At 35.9% G+C, this 14054-nt stretch overlaps 1 protein-coding gene across 1 annotated transcript in view; it reads left to right on the top strand.

Annotated features, from left to right (window-relative positions):
* Positions 1-14054, top strand: part of SNTG2 (syntrophin gamma 2) — a 180830-nt gene that overhangs the window by 86215 nt on the left and 80561 nt on the right. The window contains exon 9 of the mRNA XM_026089676.1: positions 6014-6141. Coding sequence (XP_025945461.1) covers positions 6014-6141 — 128 coding nt within the window. The remainder of the gene's footprint in view (positions 1-6013; positions 6142-14054) is intronic.

The raw sequence follows: 14054 nt of genomic DNA on the forward strand, positions 1-14054 counted from the left end.
TACAGAACTCAAATAAGCCTTTTGTGAAATCATTTGCACTGGTTACATTAATAACAGGTCACATTATGTAAAATAAATCTTCTTACACATGATAAATTTTTAAACCCAACTTATTAAATTTTTAAACCTGTATTTTTATTTTTGAACATCGCTTTCATTGTTTTGTTTCATATTCCATTGAAATATTTACTGAGTAGTAAACGCTGGGTATATCCAAAAAGCACATTTTGGGACATCAGTTTATGCCTTTATCCATCCCCAGTGGAGAAACATCATTGGTAGGAGGAACAAACCAATACCAGCCAAACACATTAGCAGGTTGAGAAGAAGTGACAAGGAAGGCAGAGTACCCCCAAAAGAATCACATCTTCTTAGCTATTTCTGGCCCACATCCTTCCAGTAGGATTCTGCAAGAGCAGCAGAAATAGCTTCAAATATCTCCAGTTTGCTAGAGCCTATCAAAACAGGAGGTTGTAACAGGAGGTTATTCAGTTATCAGGAATATCTGGAAATAGAAGCATTCCAGAAAGTGGAAGGTTCCTAGAACCCTTTTTCAATTAAAATTTGCCACCAAGAGTAAGATTGCATTACTTGGAATGAGAAAGCCTTGAATCCTTGACTTGTGCCATCATCTTTGCTGTCCTACACTGCAAGAGACCATTGGAAGCTCAGATATTGGTAAAAAGAAGGTTCTGCCTTCTCCTTCTTTCTCAAAGCTGGTGACAGCAGAGCAAGGCATCACGGTAGTAAAGAAAAAAAGATAGCTTCTTYAAAGGGTACAAATGCTTGATGCTAGTCAGTTTAGTCTTCTAAGAATAAACCCTACCAATTATTGTTGCCTCTTTTTCTTTGCCTAATTGTGCCATGACAATGCTTGCAATAGATACCTTGCTATTCCAGGTATAGTCCTTCATCTTCTTCCACTATGAAGACTTTGCAAGACCTGCCTTCCTGCAAACCAGATTGTATTTGCAGTACAAAGTAAAAAGCATATTTAAGTGCAAGCTTAGGCATGCTGAGTAGCATGACCCTGAGTATTTTTTGGCCCCCAAACTGGCTTAACTCAGCTTCAACCTGTTTGGAACCTGTGTTTAAAGAAAGAGCTGTGTCAACCTAGAAAATCACTGTGTCTGCTTTCAAGAGGCAGCGGTAAGAGAAATTGCAAATTAAATTGCTAGGGAAGATTCAGAAGTGCTTTCCTCCAATGACATGATATTTTCTTTGTAGAGATTCAGAATCAGTGGCAGTTTAAAGCTCTGCAAATCATACATCACAACAAGATGARAAGTTGACAGCCACAGCCAGCTGCAATCCTATTTTCTACCTTCCTCTGTTCTGAGAGTGGAAGCTTGATTATAGAGATGTATCTAATTAGGTCTCCCACTTAACAGAGGAAATTTTATTCTACCTATGGAAAGACTTCTTGGTTGACCCATAAKGAGTTGTTATAGAATATGTTTAAAAAAACAACAAAGCTCTCGTCTAAATTGTCCTTCATAGGTCAGTGATTGCTAATGGGATACAGAATCGTTCCCTCCTCCAGGTCAACAGTTCACATCTGTCCCAGGTGGGTAGTGATTATGTGTCATTACAAACTGATTCTTGTTCAATGTTCTGTCAAAAATGAGATTTTTGTGCTCAATCCATTTCCTAATGGACAGGTGTTACAAACAAATTGGCATTAATTGGCAACATTGTTGGCGGTCTCAGCAGAAAGCCAAAGGTGTGAAATGGACCAGAGAATAAAAGATGTGATTGCAGAGGTGATCMCTAAACAGCCAAATTTTTAGTGCTTTGGAGGGGCGATGTGGAGAGTTGCAACATGAGCAGCAGCTGTTTCGTAGACAGAAGGCTTGAAGGGCAGCCAGCTCAGCACACTGGACTTTGTCCTTCAACACGTGCTTTCGACAGAGTACAAGAACAGAGGAAAYATATAGCGTTATTTCTATGGTATATTCTCTACACCTCCAGTGATTTCTCACACACTTCCTGAGCCAGAGTTTGTGTCTTTGCGTTTAGCAGCCCTATTTGGATTTTGATTCCATATATTTGTATTTCTTGATCACATATAAACTTTTAGCCTCTACAGCTTTGTGGATAAAAGTTTCACAGCCTCACTCTATGTTATGTAGAGACATACATTGTTTTTATCCTGCTGCATTTTACCTCTATTTGATATCTCTGCTTCTTCTATTAAAAGACCCAGTGAACCATTGTTTCCTAGACACTTTCTCTGTATTTTTGTTCCTTTATAAATCTTTGCCATACACCCCCCTCAACTGTTTCTTTTCTAGTCTAATGAATCTTTGTCTACTTACTCATTATTTGCATGGAAGCCATTCCATGCCTTTCAACATTTGTTTTTCCCACAACAGCACGATCTTTTTGCTGAGTAGTAATCACCTGTTCATATCCCACCACAGCATATGGAAAATTAATATTGTCTTTTGTCAAGTGCATTTATTTACATTAACTTTGTCATTTTATCTCTCAACTGGAGAAATATTGAATATCATGAGATTCTTCTGCAACTATATTCATTTTGATTTTCTTGTTATTGTTCTTCATTGCTTGGTGTGCTTAGTAAACTGGGTCAGTCCAGTGTTCACCACCTTGTCCAGTTTGTTCGTCAATATGCATAGGTTTGGCCACAGTTGTCTGTGGGAGTATGATAATGCCCCTCCACAGTGAAAAATGGATATTAATTGCTGTGTTTTGTTTGCTGTATTTTGCTATATTTTAGCTAATTATTTATCTGTATTTATCTTGCCTTATTTCATAGCAAATTAGCTGAGAACCTTTTGTGTGGGACAAATGATTTTTGGAAACCCAAGTGTGCCTTACCAACTGGTTCTCTCATATTAATTGACTGGTTTGAACAACTCTGAAAGATTTGTGAGACATGATCTCTGTGTGCAAAAGCTGTGTTGACTTGATTCTTCCCCAGTTTGTTATGTCTATCCATGTGTTCACTAATTTTGAAGGGGATAAATCAAAGGATGAGTCTCAAATTGAAATGTAATAGGTTATAGGACAAACTGAACAAAATGAACTGTTGGTCCTATGATAGAGTTTACTTTTTGTGTGGTAGCCTATGGCCATGTGTATGCCCTCTTTTTCCCTTAAGAAGATAAAGAGGGGTCAGTCTCTACTTTGTGCTCTACCATAAACTGGGTACTAAAATATGTTTCAGTATGAAGTAGACATTTGAGAATGTCACCAGCTTGACCCCTTTGTATCCTTTCCCTATTCCTTGTCGTTACAGACCAGATCATGCAGTACATATTCCACAGCTATAAGTAGTCCAGAACTGGAAAAGCTATTACTCTTTCTAATGTGTTTCTCAAATATCAAAAAACAGAAATTGTCTGTGGAAGCCAAATTTTCCTTAGAGTTTACATCAACTATAATAATATTTCTCCTACTGTAGTATCATAACTTTGGGATTAATAGATTTTGACCAGCTGTTTTTGGTTATTTGTTTTCTTTCAATTCGTGAATCTAATGAAGGAATGCRATGTGGATTTTCTAAAATTCTGTTCTTTGCTTACACTGAGATATTTATTCTTTGCACTGGTATCCTACTAAAGCATTTGACTGCAGTGGAAGGTAGCAAATGGAAACATTACACTGTGAGAGTGACTTCCCCATGAATTCTTATCTGCCAAATGCTCTTAAGTTGCCTAAAATTTTACAGGATATTGTTTAGCAGTCTGCTAAAAAAGTACAACTTACAGTTCACGAGAAAAAGACAGACTTTTATCTTTAAATTATCTAGATCTGATCCATATCTAGAGAGTGGAGAGGATGGGAAAAATAGGTGAGGATGCTTCAGAAATTGTGGCTTCTTTACTTTCTGATTCCTGGATATAAATTCAGTGATTGTATTCAAGCATTTATGTTTGACTGTAATAAACTACCTTCAGCTTTATTCTTAAACATTTCAGTTTCCAGACAGGCACTTTAGATTGTGTTGATCATTTTCTACTTCGGATTGCATGAGGTTATGTCACAAAATCATTTGTACAGAATTCAAAAATATGCAACAGATTCTTCACTATGATCTTATAAAATTTATGCAAAGCTCTGGAGACACCTTAGCCTTTTGAGGCTAATTGTATGGAATAGAATTAGTCTATGAACTTTATTATTAAATATTCATACTGCAACAACACCAGGAGATCTCAATCAGATGAAAGCTGGATTTTCCTAGGAACTTGGAAATACTCTAAATAAAATTCTTTTCCCCAAACGGTTTGAAGCCTAAGAGATATTTTAGTATTACCAATTCTGGCAATTTCATTACAAATTTTTCATTTACTGGAAGGCGTTCCTCAGTCACTAACTCTCAGTTGTCCTGTTAGAATATGAAACTCACTGTTCTGATTTATTTAAAGAAATAAATAGAATGATCAGCCCTTGCTGACTGTAAGAGCTTTAGGAAAAAATGTTAACCCTAAAAGCTTATGATCAAGAAAAAGAACTAGAAATAAAACAATTCTCAGAATGTTCTTTATTTTGAGTAAGTTTTATGGCTTTTGAACACCAGGGCTTAACAGAGCTGAAGCTAGGTCATCCTGTAGTTTATTTACTTTTGTAAGTACTACTCAGTGCATATTTGTGACCTTTTTTAAAATAGCCAGCTTTCAACTACATTCTGTACTAGGAAATTCTCTCTACAACCTGGAATAAATAATTTTGGTTCAGAGATAGAGAACATCGATGCCTAGTTTTGACCTTAATAGTTATGTCTCTGAATCTGTCTCAGCTGCTTCTCTGTAAATAGTATTGCTATCTTTATAAAAGAGTGCAATGCTCAGATGTCATGATAGTGAGGAGATAAAAGTACCAATGAAAACTTTCCAAGTTATTATTTTTATGCACTTAGTAAGAAGCTCCTTGCTGTTCTATTGTTCCCATTTAATAATCATTTTGCAGTACATAATCATGATCATAAATCCTGAGTGGTACTCTGAACAATGAATTCCAGCAGTTACTCAGCTGTTTCTAATTTAATTGATTTTTGCCTGTAAACACAATTTTCAAATCAATTGCAACCAAAACCAGTTGCCACCATTTCTTTCTAAATTTGGACATATTTCTGTACTTTCACTGATGTAAACCTCTGTTTTTACAAATGGTGTAAACCTCTGGACATTATGTCATAAAGAACAAACTACATATATATATATATACCACTACATATATATATTAGTGTTAGTGGTTCTATGACACCTTTAACAATCTAAAAAATACTTTTAATCATGTTTCATTCTGTGGTGCCTTCATGAACTAATTAAATAATTAGCTGTGATACATAAGAGGCAATATATATTAGGAGGCTGAACAATCTCTGTATACTCTCTACTTTAGGTTTGGCTAGACCCTTTTATCGATGACAGTATGTCCAGTCTAATTCCCCTAACTTAATTTGCAATGGCATTTACACACATTTAATTTAATGTTATTTTCTTTTGTTTGTTCTCATAACATGAACTGAGTACGTCATACAAGTACATATTTTCACTGTTCTGAGATCTGGACATCTTTTACTGCTTAAATAATGCCAGCAATCTTTACTAGAAAAAATATTTGGAGGAAAACTTCAAAGATAAAATTTTTAAATTCATCAGTCCTTATATAGTTAGTGATAACATGAAATTCAGGATTTGCAATCTGTTATTAAATAACACTATGGATAAAAGTCACAATGAATAAATAAGAAACCAGTATTCTGCATGACTACTGTAGTCTTTGCATATATATACTGAAATTAAAATTACTGAAATACTGAAATTAAATCACAAGCATAGTATCAAGATGGCCAGTGCTCTTTTCTTACACAAATGCTTTTTTTTTAAATCCTTTCTACTAGATCCTGAGCTTCTTGAATACTTCTGTTGCTATATATTATTCACTTCCAGGACAAGCACAGCCAGAAATGCATATTTATGCTTTATGCACTATGTTGTCTGATAGACTGTGCTTACTGATTCTCATTTATTTTGTACAGGCTCCACCATCACCTTCTTCACCCATAGCTAATGAACCAAAATACGAGAAGCGCTGGCTAGACACCTTATCAGTTCCTCTGTTGATGGCTCGAATCTCGAGGTACAAAGCTGGAACAGATAAATTAAGGTTTGTAATCTAAAAAGGGAAGCACTGGGTTAGCTAGCTGGACCTAATACTTTGCTATGGAGTGTTGGCTATGCAAGAATTCTTTGCCTTATGAAAGTCTTTAGTTCTTATTATAAAATATATATATATATGCTGGTCATCTTCTCTTGAAATTAATGGTATGTTTGGTGATTACCAATGACAAAGTAAAAAAGTATAGTAAACATAGCTCCATAAAATATGTTTCCATAATCGATTTTATCTTGGGAGTTCAGTTACCATCAGCAGATAGTGCAGAGGTTAAGCTTGGCTTTACTTGAATTAGTTTTTAAGGTATTACATTTCACTCCATATCTCTATAATAGAATACGCCTATATTCCATATTCCCAAGTTCTGATATTGTTAGTTAACACCTTTTTTAAAAAAAAATGACATACTGCACAGTTCTTGTGACTATGCAACATACCATTGTCATATAGAAACAAATATTGACTGTAACAGAGTTTTACAAAGTACAGGGTACAGAAAGTTGTATTTTTGATCATAGAATCTTTTTGCATCTCAGAGACCTAAGCAATGGTTTATAAAGCAGCTGTGGAAYAGAATAGAAGAGCTGATTTTGCTGGACTAACAAAAAGATGTGAAAGCAAAAGTATATACTGTCACCTGAAGTAGCTGTCAGCTCCTCTCCCAGACTTTGCRTTAAAGCATTACAAATCAAATAATAATAATCTGTCCAGAAGAGTTTTAGGTTCTTCCCCAGTCTTTGTGTTAACTGTTAATTCTATTCTTTACTAAGTCTCTCATCACTTTCTCCACCACTTTCTTTCTCCCTCCTTCAGCTGGCAAGTTCGCATGGTCACTCTTCCAAATCTATAACAGGCCTCTATCCATTCCAAAATAAATATATCAAAACAAGGCTTAGAAGTTCTCCTGTGGGTTGAATAAACAAATCTCTGCATGCATGTTTAGGCATCAACTCTTATGATCAGTGTTATTGCACTTAAAGGATAAGTGGGAAGAAGTTAAAACATTTAAACGACTGAGTTCAGTTATCACCCTGCTAGTTAGAAAGTTTCACTCCTGTGCACTCTGTGCGTTAATTGGAGCAATCCAAATGGATTCCAATTCAGAAAATGTCAGCAATGTGTGCATTTTGAGATTGCCTTGAAATAAAACACCTTCTGTTATAAGTATTTTTCATGGAAGGAATAAGAAGCCTAGTGCTTTCAGCCTCAGCCTTGGACAGATGCAGTCTCTTGTGATGCATCTGGCTCCAGTATATACTTTCTGTACACAGCATTCCACTATTGCTGTTCTTTTGCTCTTTCTTTTAAACACTACAGGAAGTTGGAATCATTCCATAGAGCCTGTCACTATCACATAATACTTCAGTTCTACTGATACGCACCCTGCTGCTTTTTATTTTTGGTAATCCTGCAGGAATATCCACAAGAGCATTAAAGGAATACCATGAGAGTAATTGCTGATGAGGCCATTCACATGTTCTTACCAATGCTGTATTCTTATGAGGGGTACCAGACTGCTCTTACCTGTTCTCTCCTCCTCTGAAATACATGCTGATATTCTTACTATTATCCCACGTATTACTCTTTCTTTTACATTTCTCCATGTTTGTATAAGCATAAATTCCAGCATTTGTCTTCAGTACTTACTTTATATAATCAAATGTCTGCCTTGCATGAAATGAAACCTATAAACAACTCTAAGGATAAATGGTAACATCAGTCTGGATAAAATCCCTTCTTTCAACCATATCTGCATATCTCGACTCACTTTCACATTTCAGCCATCAGTCTAAATTCATTTGAATGAGTCCATGCCAATTTCCTTGAATATATCATGGGTCTAGCTGACTAATTTGCTTTTTTTGCCATTCTCTGAATATTTATTTAGAGTCTGTCTGCATAAATTAGGTAAACAGTATGCCTGCTTTTTCACTATTAAATGAGTTTATTAATCTATATGTCATCCTTGCTACTTTCTGAATCCCTCCTGTTCTCTGTCATGGCTTTGTTTTGCTGTAATGCTTCTTTATATATTTCTTTCTATATACTTCTTTATATATTATCCTCAGGATAATATATAGGATTATCTCAGTTGATCTTAAGAACGTGCACTGGCACTGGAACAGCCACTCTTGTTTTTAAGTCCGTATCATTGAACTATTGGAACTGTTTTCTGTAGTATCACATACACAGCTGTGTGCTTTCTCTTCTACTGGGTGAACTGTATGAAGGGCCTTTTCCCCTGCCCTCTACATCAATTAAACTGAGAAAGAATGATCTGTATCATTCTTTGTATCAGAATGATCTATGTCCTGATGGCTTTAGGAATTTGCTTGCAACTGTGCAAAATGTTATGGTTTGGGAAAGATTATTAAAGCCTGTGTGATTATCTTGCTGTCTATCCACTCAGCCACATAACACACACTGCTTTCTTCCAGTCCTTCTTTCCCCGCTGGAAAACCAGCTTTTTCACCTCTGAAATTCTTGCAGATAGCCACAGCAGACTTAGCATTTTTTTGTTATTAAAATCAATTGCTTAATTGCTGTGGCTTGTTTTAATATATAGTTTTGTACAGTATATGTGTAGTATCTTTAAGCCCAACTATTCTTGCTGTTCTGATGTGGAAAACTGCTGTCAGTCAGTTTACATGACCTCATGCACTTTTCTTTTCTTGTCCTTCATAATTTTCAGCTTTCTTTTTCTAGTATCGTAAATAATCTCCAGCCTTCAGACAATCTTATGAACAAAAAAGAGATTGCCTGTCATAAGGTCAAACAGAGTCTGATATGTTACTGAAGGCCATCTTTTTGTTGCTTTTACTTTAAAAAAATATTGAGTATGTCAATGTATAGCATGTCAGTGTCTTGCTGAATGTCTTTGACCATTTTTTTGGATTAGAAACATTTTATAAGCTAGAGTTGTCTGTTAGACTATAATATAACTTTAGTGTGGTATTAGATCAGGTCTAATCTAATCTAATCTAATTAGGTTATATCATTTCCTTTGTGGTTAAACTACATGTTTTAAATAGCTTGGTACTTCTTCTGAGCTTTCCAGTAACTTTGGCAAGATAATGCATACTTTTAGCTCTTGTGTCATCAGATGGCCAGGAAAACCTGTATCTGTTTGATTGTTATTCTTTTCTTCACTATAAAGAAAAGGATTTACCTTTGACTTTTCATTTCACTTGATTTTTCATTTGATTTTCCTCATGAAGTCTTCAGTCTTTTGACTTAGTGTCAAAGAGTACATTTTTTCATATATATTAGATTTCGTCAGCACCAGAGGTATTAACAGAAACCAGAGAGAATGGGAAGAAATTTTTTCCTTCTTTATACTCAAAGAGGAATGATTAAAAATACTGCAAAGGTCAAGTCCATGAAGTGTGTTTGCCCCACACAAACACGTTTTTGTTACAAAACAAAAACAGAAGAAAAATGGTCCCAGGATACCTAAAGGAAAGATAAGAAATGTAGTAGATATCTCTTCTCTTCTCAGTGCAGGATTTTTCTAGCTATATCTTGAGAGAGTATGAGTATGGGCAAGAAATAATAACTACCCAAGTCACCCCTAATTAGTGTATTTCAGATTGTTGATATGATTGGAGTTTATCTGAATATTTCTATGTAGCATGTAGATTAGTGTACTCTTTTTGGTAACTTACTAAATCAATAACTTTTTTATTTGCTTGCTTTTATAATACAGCACCACCACTTTTATCATCCTAAAGTTCTCATCAATCCATCAGTGTCTTAAATGCCCTGTTTTCTGTGTAAATATTACAGTAATATATGCCGTGAAAACTCTGTTCCTGTGAATATTAATTGCTACTTGGTGATGGAAACATTAGGGATAGAGTTGGTCACTAATTGTAATATAAGTAAGTTTGACAGTGAAATACTGAGATCAATAAGTCTTTCTCACCCAAAGTATGCACTTCACAAGTTTGTAGTTACATAAAAGAGGGAGAAAATAGTTCTATTAATCTATAGCCTTTCAGTTTTCTTAGAGAATGTCTAAAACCTTAGAAAAATGTGTAGATAAGTATTTTTATTCTTTTAGCAGTTGCTGATAGTACTACATAATCACCTTTATTTGCTGCATTGACCAGAGCTTTAAGAAGTGAATATTGTATATCTGTAACCTCTGGAACATTATGAATTTAGAGACTGGGGGAAAAAAAAMCCCTCATTTGGAAGCAGATGGAAACTAAATTTAAGAAATGAGTGGACTGGAAGWAATGTAGGCACAGCAGCTATGATCCCGTGTAGCTATTATCCCAATTAAAAAAACAGCTTAATTAGGTTTTGGTGTTATTTTCTATTTCTTGATTTTCTGGTCATTGTAATTATTGCATTGTATTGTGTTTTTTGTTTTGTTTTGTTTTTATAATTGGCTTACTGGGTTTTTAAGAGAGAGAATCTTTCTTAAGTCATCTATTTCCCATTTTAACACTTCAGTGGGTTAACAAAATGCCTTTAATTAGGCAAGTAAATAGGACAGTAAGAAATGAAGCAAACCGTTTTGAGATAAGGAAGGTGTATCAATTGAACAAAGAATGAGTATGTAAATGAAAAATACCACAGCCAAACTGGAATCTAACTCCAGCAAAGGGGCCAGTAGGGTAGGAAACCATGGCAGAGAGTAACAAAAGGAAAAGATGAGGGCAATTTGTAATGAAAAAGAAAGTGTTGATTTAGAGAGATATTATTAATAGAGTGCCTTAAGGACTAATTTGGCCGCTGCTGATGCAGAACATCATAGAATTACACTAATCAAGCTCACTGGTGACACAGAATCAGTATCATCAGTACAGAAAAGGAGCACTATATCTTAAAAAAAAGGAACTAATGGAAACGGGATGCAACCTAACAGTACAAAGTGCAGGGACATGGCATTAGGGATTGTAACTATTGTAACAGGGCAGTTTGATCCTTAAGGAAGACTTATAGTTTGTCACAGTTCTGCTCAAGCAGCAAGATATTTTGGAAATCAGTTGTCAGGAATCAAGTAAATGCAGGCTACAGAATAAGATCTGCTCAGCAGAATATAAACACAGAGATATCCAAGAAGTGGCTAGGCATTCTGCAGATCTCTCCAYGGAGAGACATACCCTTGACTAAAATGAGCTGCTAACTCAGAGAAAAATCAAGATATAGGCAGGAAAGAAAAGCTAGACAGGAACTGTGCCACACGGAATTAGAGATCAGTACTGAGTACTGATTCTCAGATAGGGAGCATTTTATTACCTGTTCCTTATGCAGCAAGTGAAGTAGAATGTCTAAGTCAGAAATTAGACATCCTTTAGGATGCCAGATGTTTGCAGTCTAAAAGTGTATCAAAAAATCAGTGACATGAAAATTAAGGAAATTGCTGCTTCTTTGCAGTATAGAGCAGTGTATTTACATGCTCTTTACAGCTCATATATATCCCTTTAATTTGTTCAGCAGCATGAAGGCAGCATAGCAAGAGGAGTGAGCTGGCTTATTTTTTGAATCTTCACCCTTGCAATATTTAGCTGAATTCTAGCTTTGAAGTCTGTACTGCAATTAAGTGTGCCACAAGCAAAAATGAAGCATCCTCATTCTTTTCAGAATCCATGTATTCAGGAACCACTTCCCCTTATCCCCAAAGGTTGCATGTTGCACACCTCTTCATTTGTGCTTCTTCTAGTAAATAGCATTCCTTAGAAGACAGAATCATGGATCACAGTGTGGCTTATTGTTAGCAAGCAGAAGAAAAGGCAAAAGAAATCTCCTTCCTATCCCCCCCAAAAGATAAACAGATTAATACTGTCAGAGGATTGTTCATATTAATATTACCACGGAGGTCAAAGAATTATTACTTTTTTTTTTTCTTTCTGGAGGTGGTGAGACTTATTTTGCCTTTTCTTCTGATTGCTGACAACATACTAAATTCTAATCCACTAGGATTATTTCAGAAAGACCCTGCCCCCAGATGTCTTCAATAAATGTCTCTGGATAAATAGCCTTGGATTTCAGTGGCAGACCTGCTTGCTTTCCACTTACTTTGGCATCAAAATAGGAAAAAAATAAGTCTGGAGTGAGCTGAATATGTTGAAGTGAGTAGTCGTGGTGCTCATTACTGAGCTTTATTGCTTTTGTTTTTCAAAATACCTGTTTGTTCAAGAAGTGACTGTTTTCAGAGATGTGTTATTGAAAAAATCTGATTTGCACTATGTTAGCTTATTGTTATTAATAATAATAATAAAAATATAAAAGCAAGCTATATTGCTCTTCCTTCTGAAAGCAGAGGGTTTCTAGACTTCAAAGAAATCTACCACATTGCTAAGTATGTCATGCACATGAACATCCATTCTTCCCTAACAAACACGTCTGAATTTCATATACCATATAAACTATATATTTAAATCATGTGGAGAGCTGAAAAATCTTGAAGAAGTAATCCTTTGCATATAATTTAAACAAAATGTACCTGATGTTCTCTGTATTCATGACACTGATTAATACAATTCAGTTGCCATGGGTTATAGACTGTCCTCTTGCCAAAAGGCTTACAGAGCATGAGAGGAAACTGAACCTGATTCTGAACGAGCATTACAATGGCAGAGCAATCCAATAATTGTTATCTAAATGAAGATTTTATTAGCCATCTTATATGTCAGGAAATAACTAGGGACACCTATATATTATATATGAGATTGAAGCTATTGACCTGTCAAGTCATCTGTAAAGGCATCATTAAGATAAATCCAGTTTTCCTACAAGGAAGGTAGTAGGATGGCTTATTATTTAAAATTTTCACATCTCCCACACACTCCCATTGTGCTGAAAGACCAATTAGAAAATAACATGCCTCTGTATCATCCAAGTGATTAAAAGAAAATACAAATACTTGCATTAAGACTTCTCAAAATTACAGCTGAAGGGTTTCTTTTTTTTACCTTTGCTTGTATTTATTTTGACAATTCATTCAATAAGATGAATGAAAACAATCTTGTCTGCTTTTTTTCTTTGTCATTTTAAATTCATATTTAGTAATATTTTCTTGTATTTTCTAAGATGAGTTAACGTGATTATGCTCTGTTTCTACAAAGATCTGCATGTCGATAATGTAAGGCAAACCAACATTCCAACTAAATTCCATGGGACTATTCACATTCTTAAAATCTTTATGGATTTGGAACTTAATAGGTGAGATTGCTCTTGTCTGACTGTAACATGAAATAGTTGCTCATCTACAAATGTGCTGAATCCCCGGACTCATCTTAGAGTTAATGGAGAGAAATAAGAATCTCCAGAGAATGATTCACCTGACCTATCTTGTGCACCTACTTATGATAAAACAAAATTTTTCCTGAGTTTAGCATGCCTTGCTTATAGAATCATAGAATAATTTAGGTTGGAGGGGTCCTGGACATCATCTAGTCCAACTCCTTGCTCAGAGCAGGTCTAATGGGATCATATGTCACTAATGTCACCCCAGTCTTCCAAAAGGGCAAGAGGGAGGACCCAGGGAACTACAGGCCAGTCAGCCTCACCTCCATCCCTGGAAAGGCAATGGAGCAGCTCATCCTGGAGGCCGTCTCCAAGCATGTGGAGGACAAGAAGGTGATCAGGAGTAGTCAGCATGGCTTCACCAAGGGGAAATCATGCTTAACCAATCTGATAGCCTTCTATGATGGAATGACTGGCTGGGTAGATGAGGAGAGAGCAGTGGATGTTGTCTGCCTTGACCTCAGCAAGGCTTTTGACACTGTCTTCCATGACATCCTCAGAGACAAGCTCAGGAAATGTGGTTTAGATGAGTGGACAGTGAGGTGGMTTGAGAACTGGCTGAATGGCAGAGCTCAGAGRGTTGTGATCAGCGGTGCAGAGTCCAGTTGGAGGCCTGTAGCTAGCGGTGTCCCCCAGGGGTCAGT

Source organism: Apteryx rowi, unplaced genomic scaffold (genome assembly GCF_003343035.1).
Source record: "Apteryx rowi isolate R43461 unplaced genomic scaffold, aptRow1 scaffold_828, whole genome shotgun sequence".
In the NCBI taxonomy this organism is placed as follows: domain Eukaryota; kingdom Metazoa; phylum Chordata; class Aves; order Apterygiformes; family Apterygidae; genus Apteryx; species Apteryx rowi.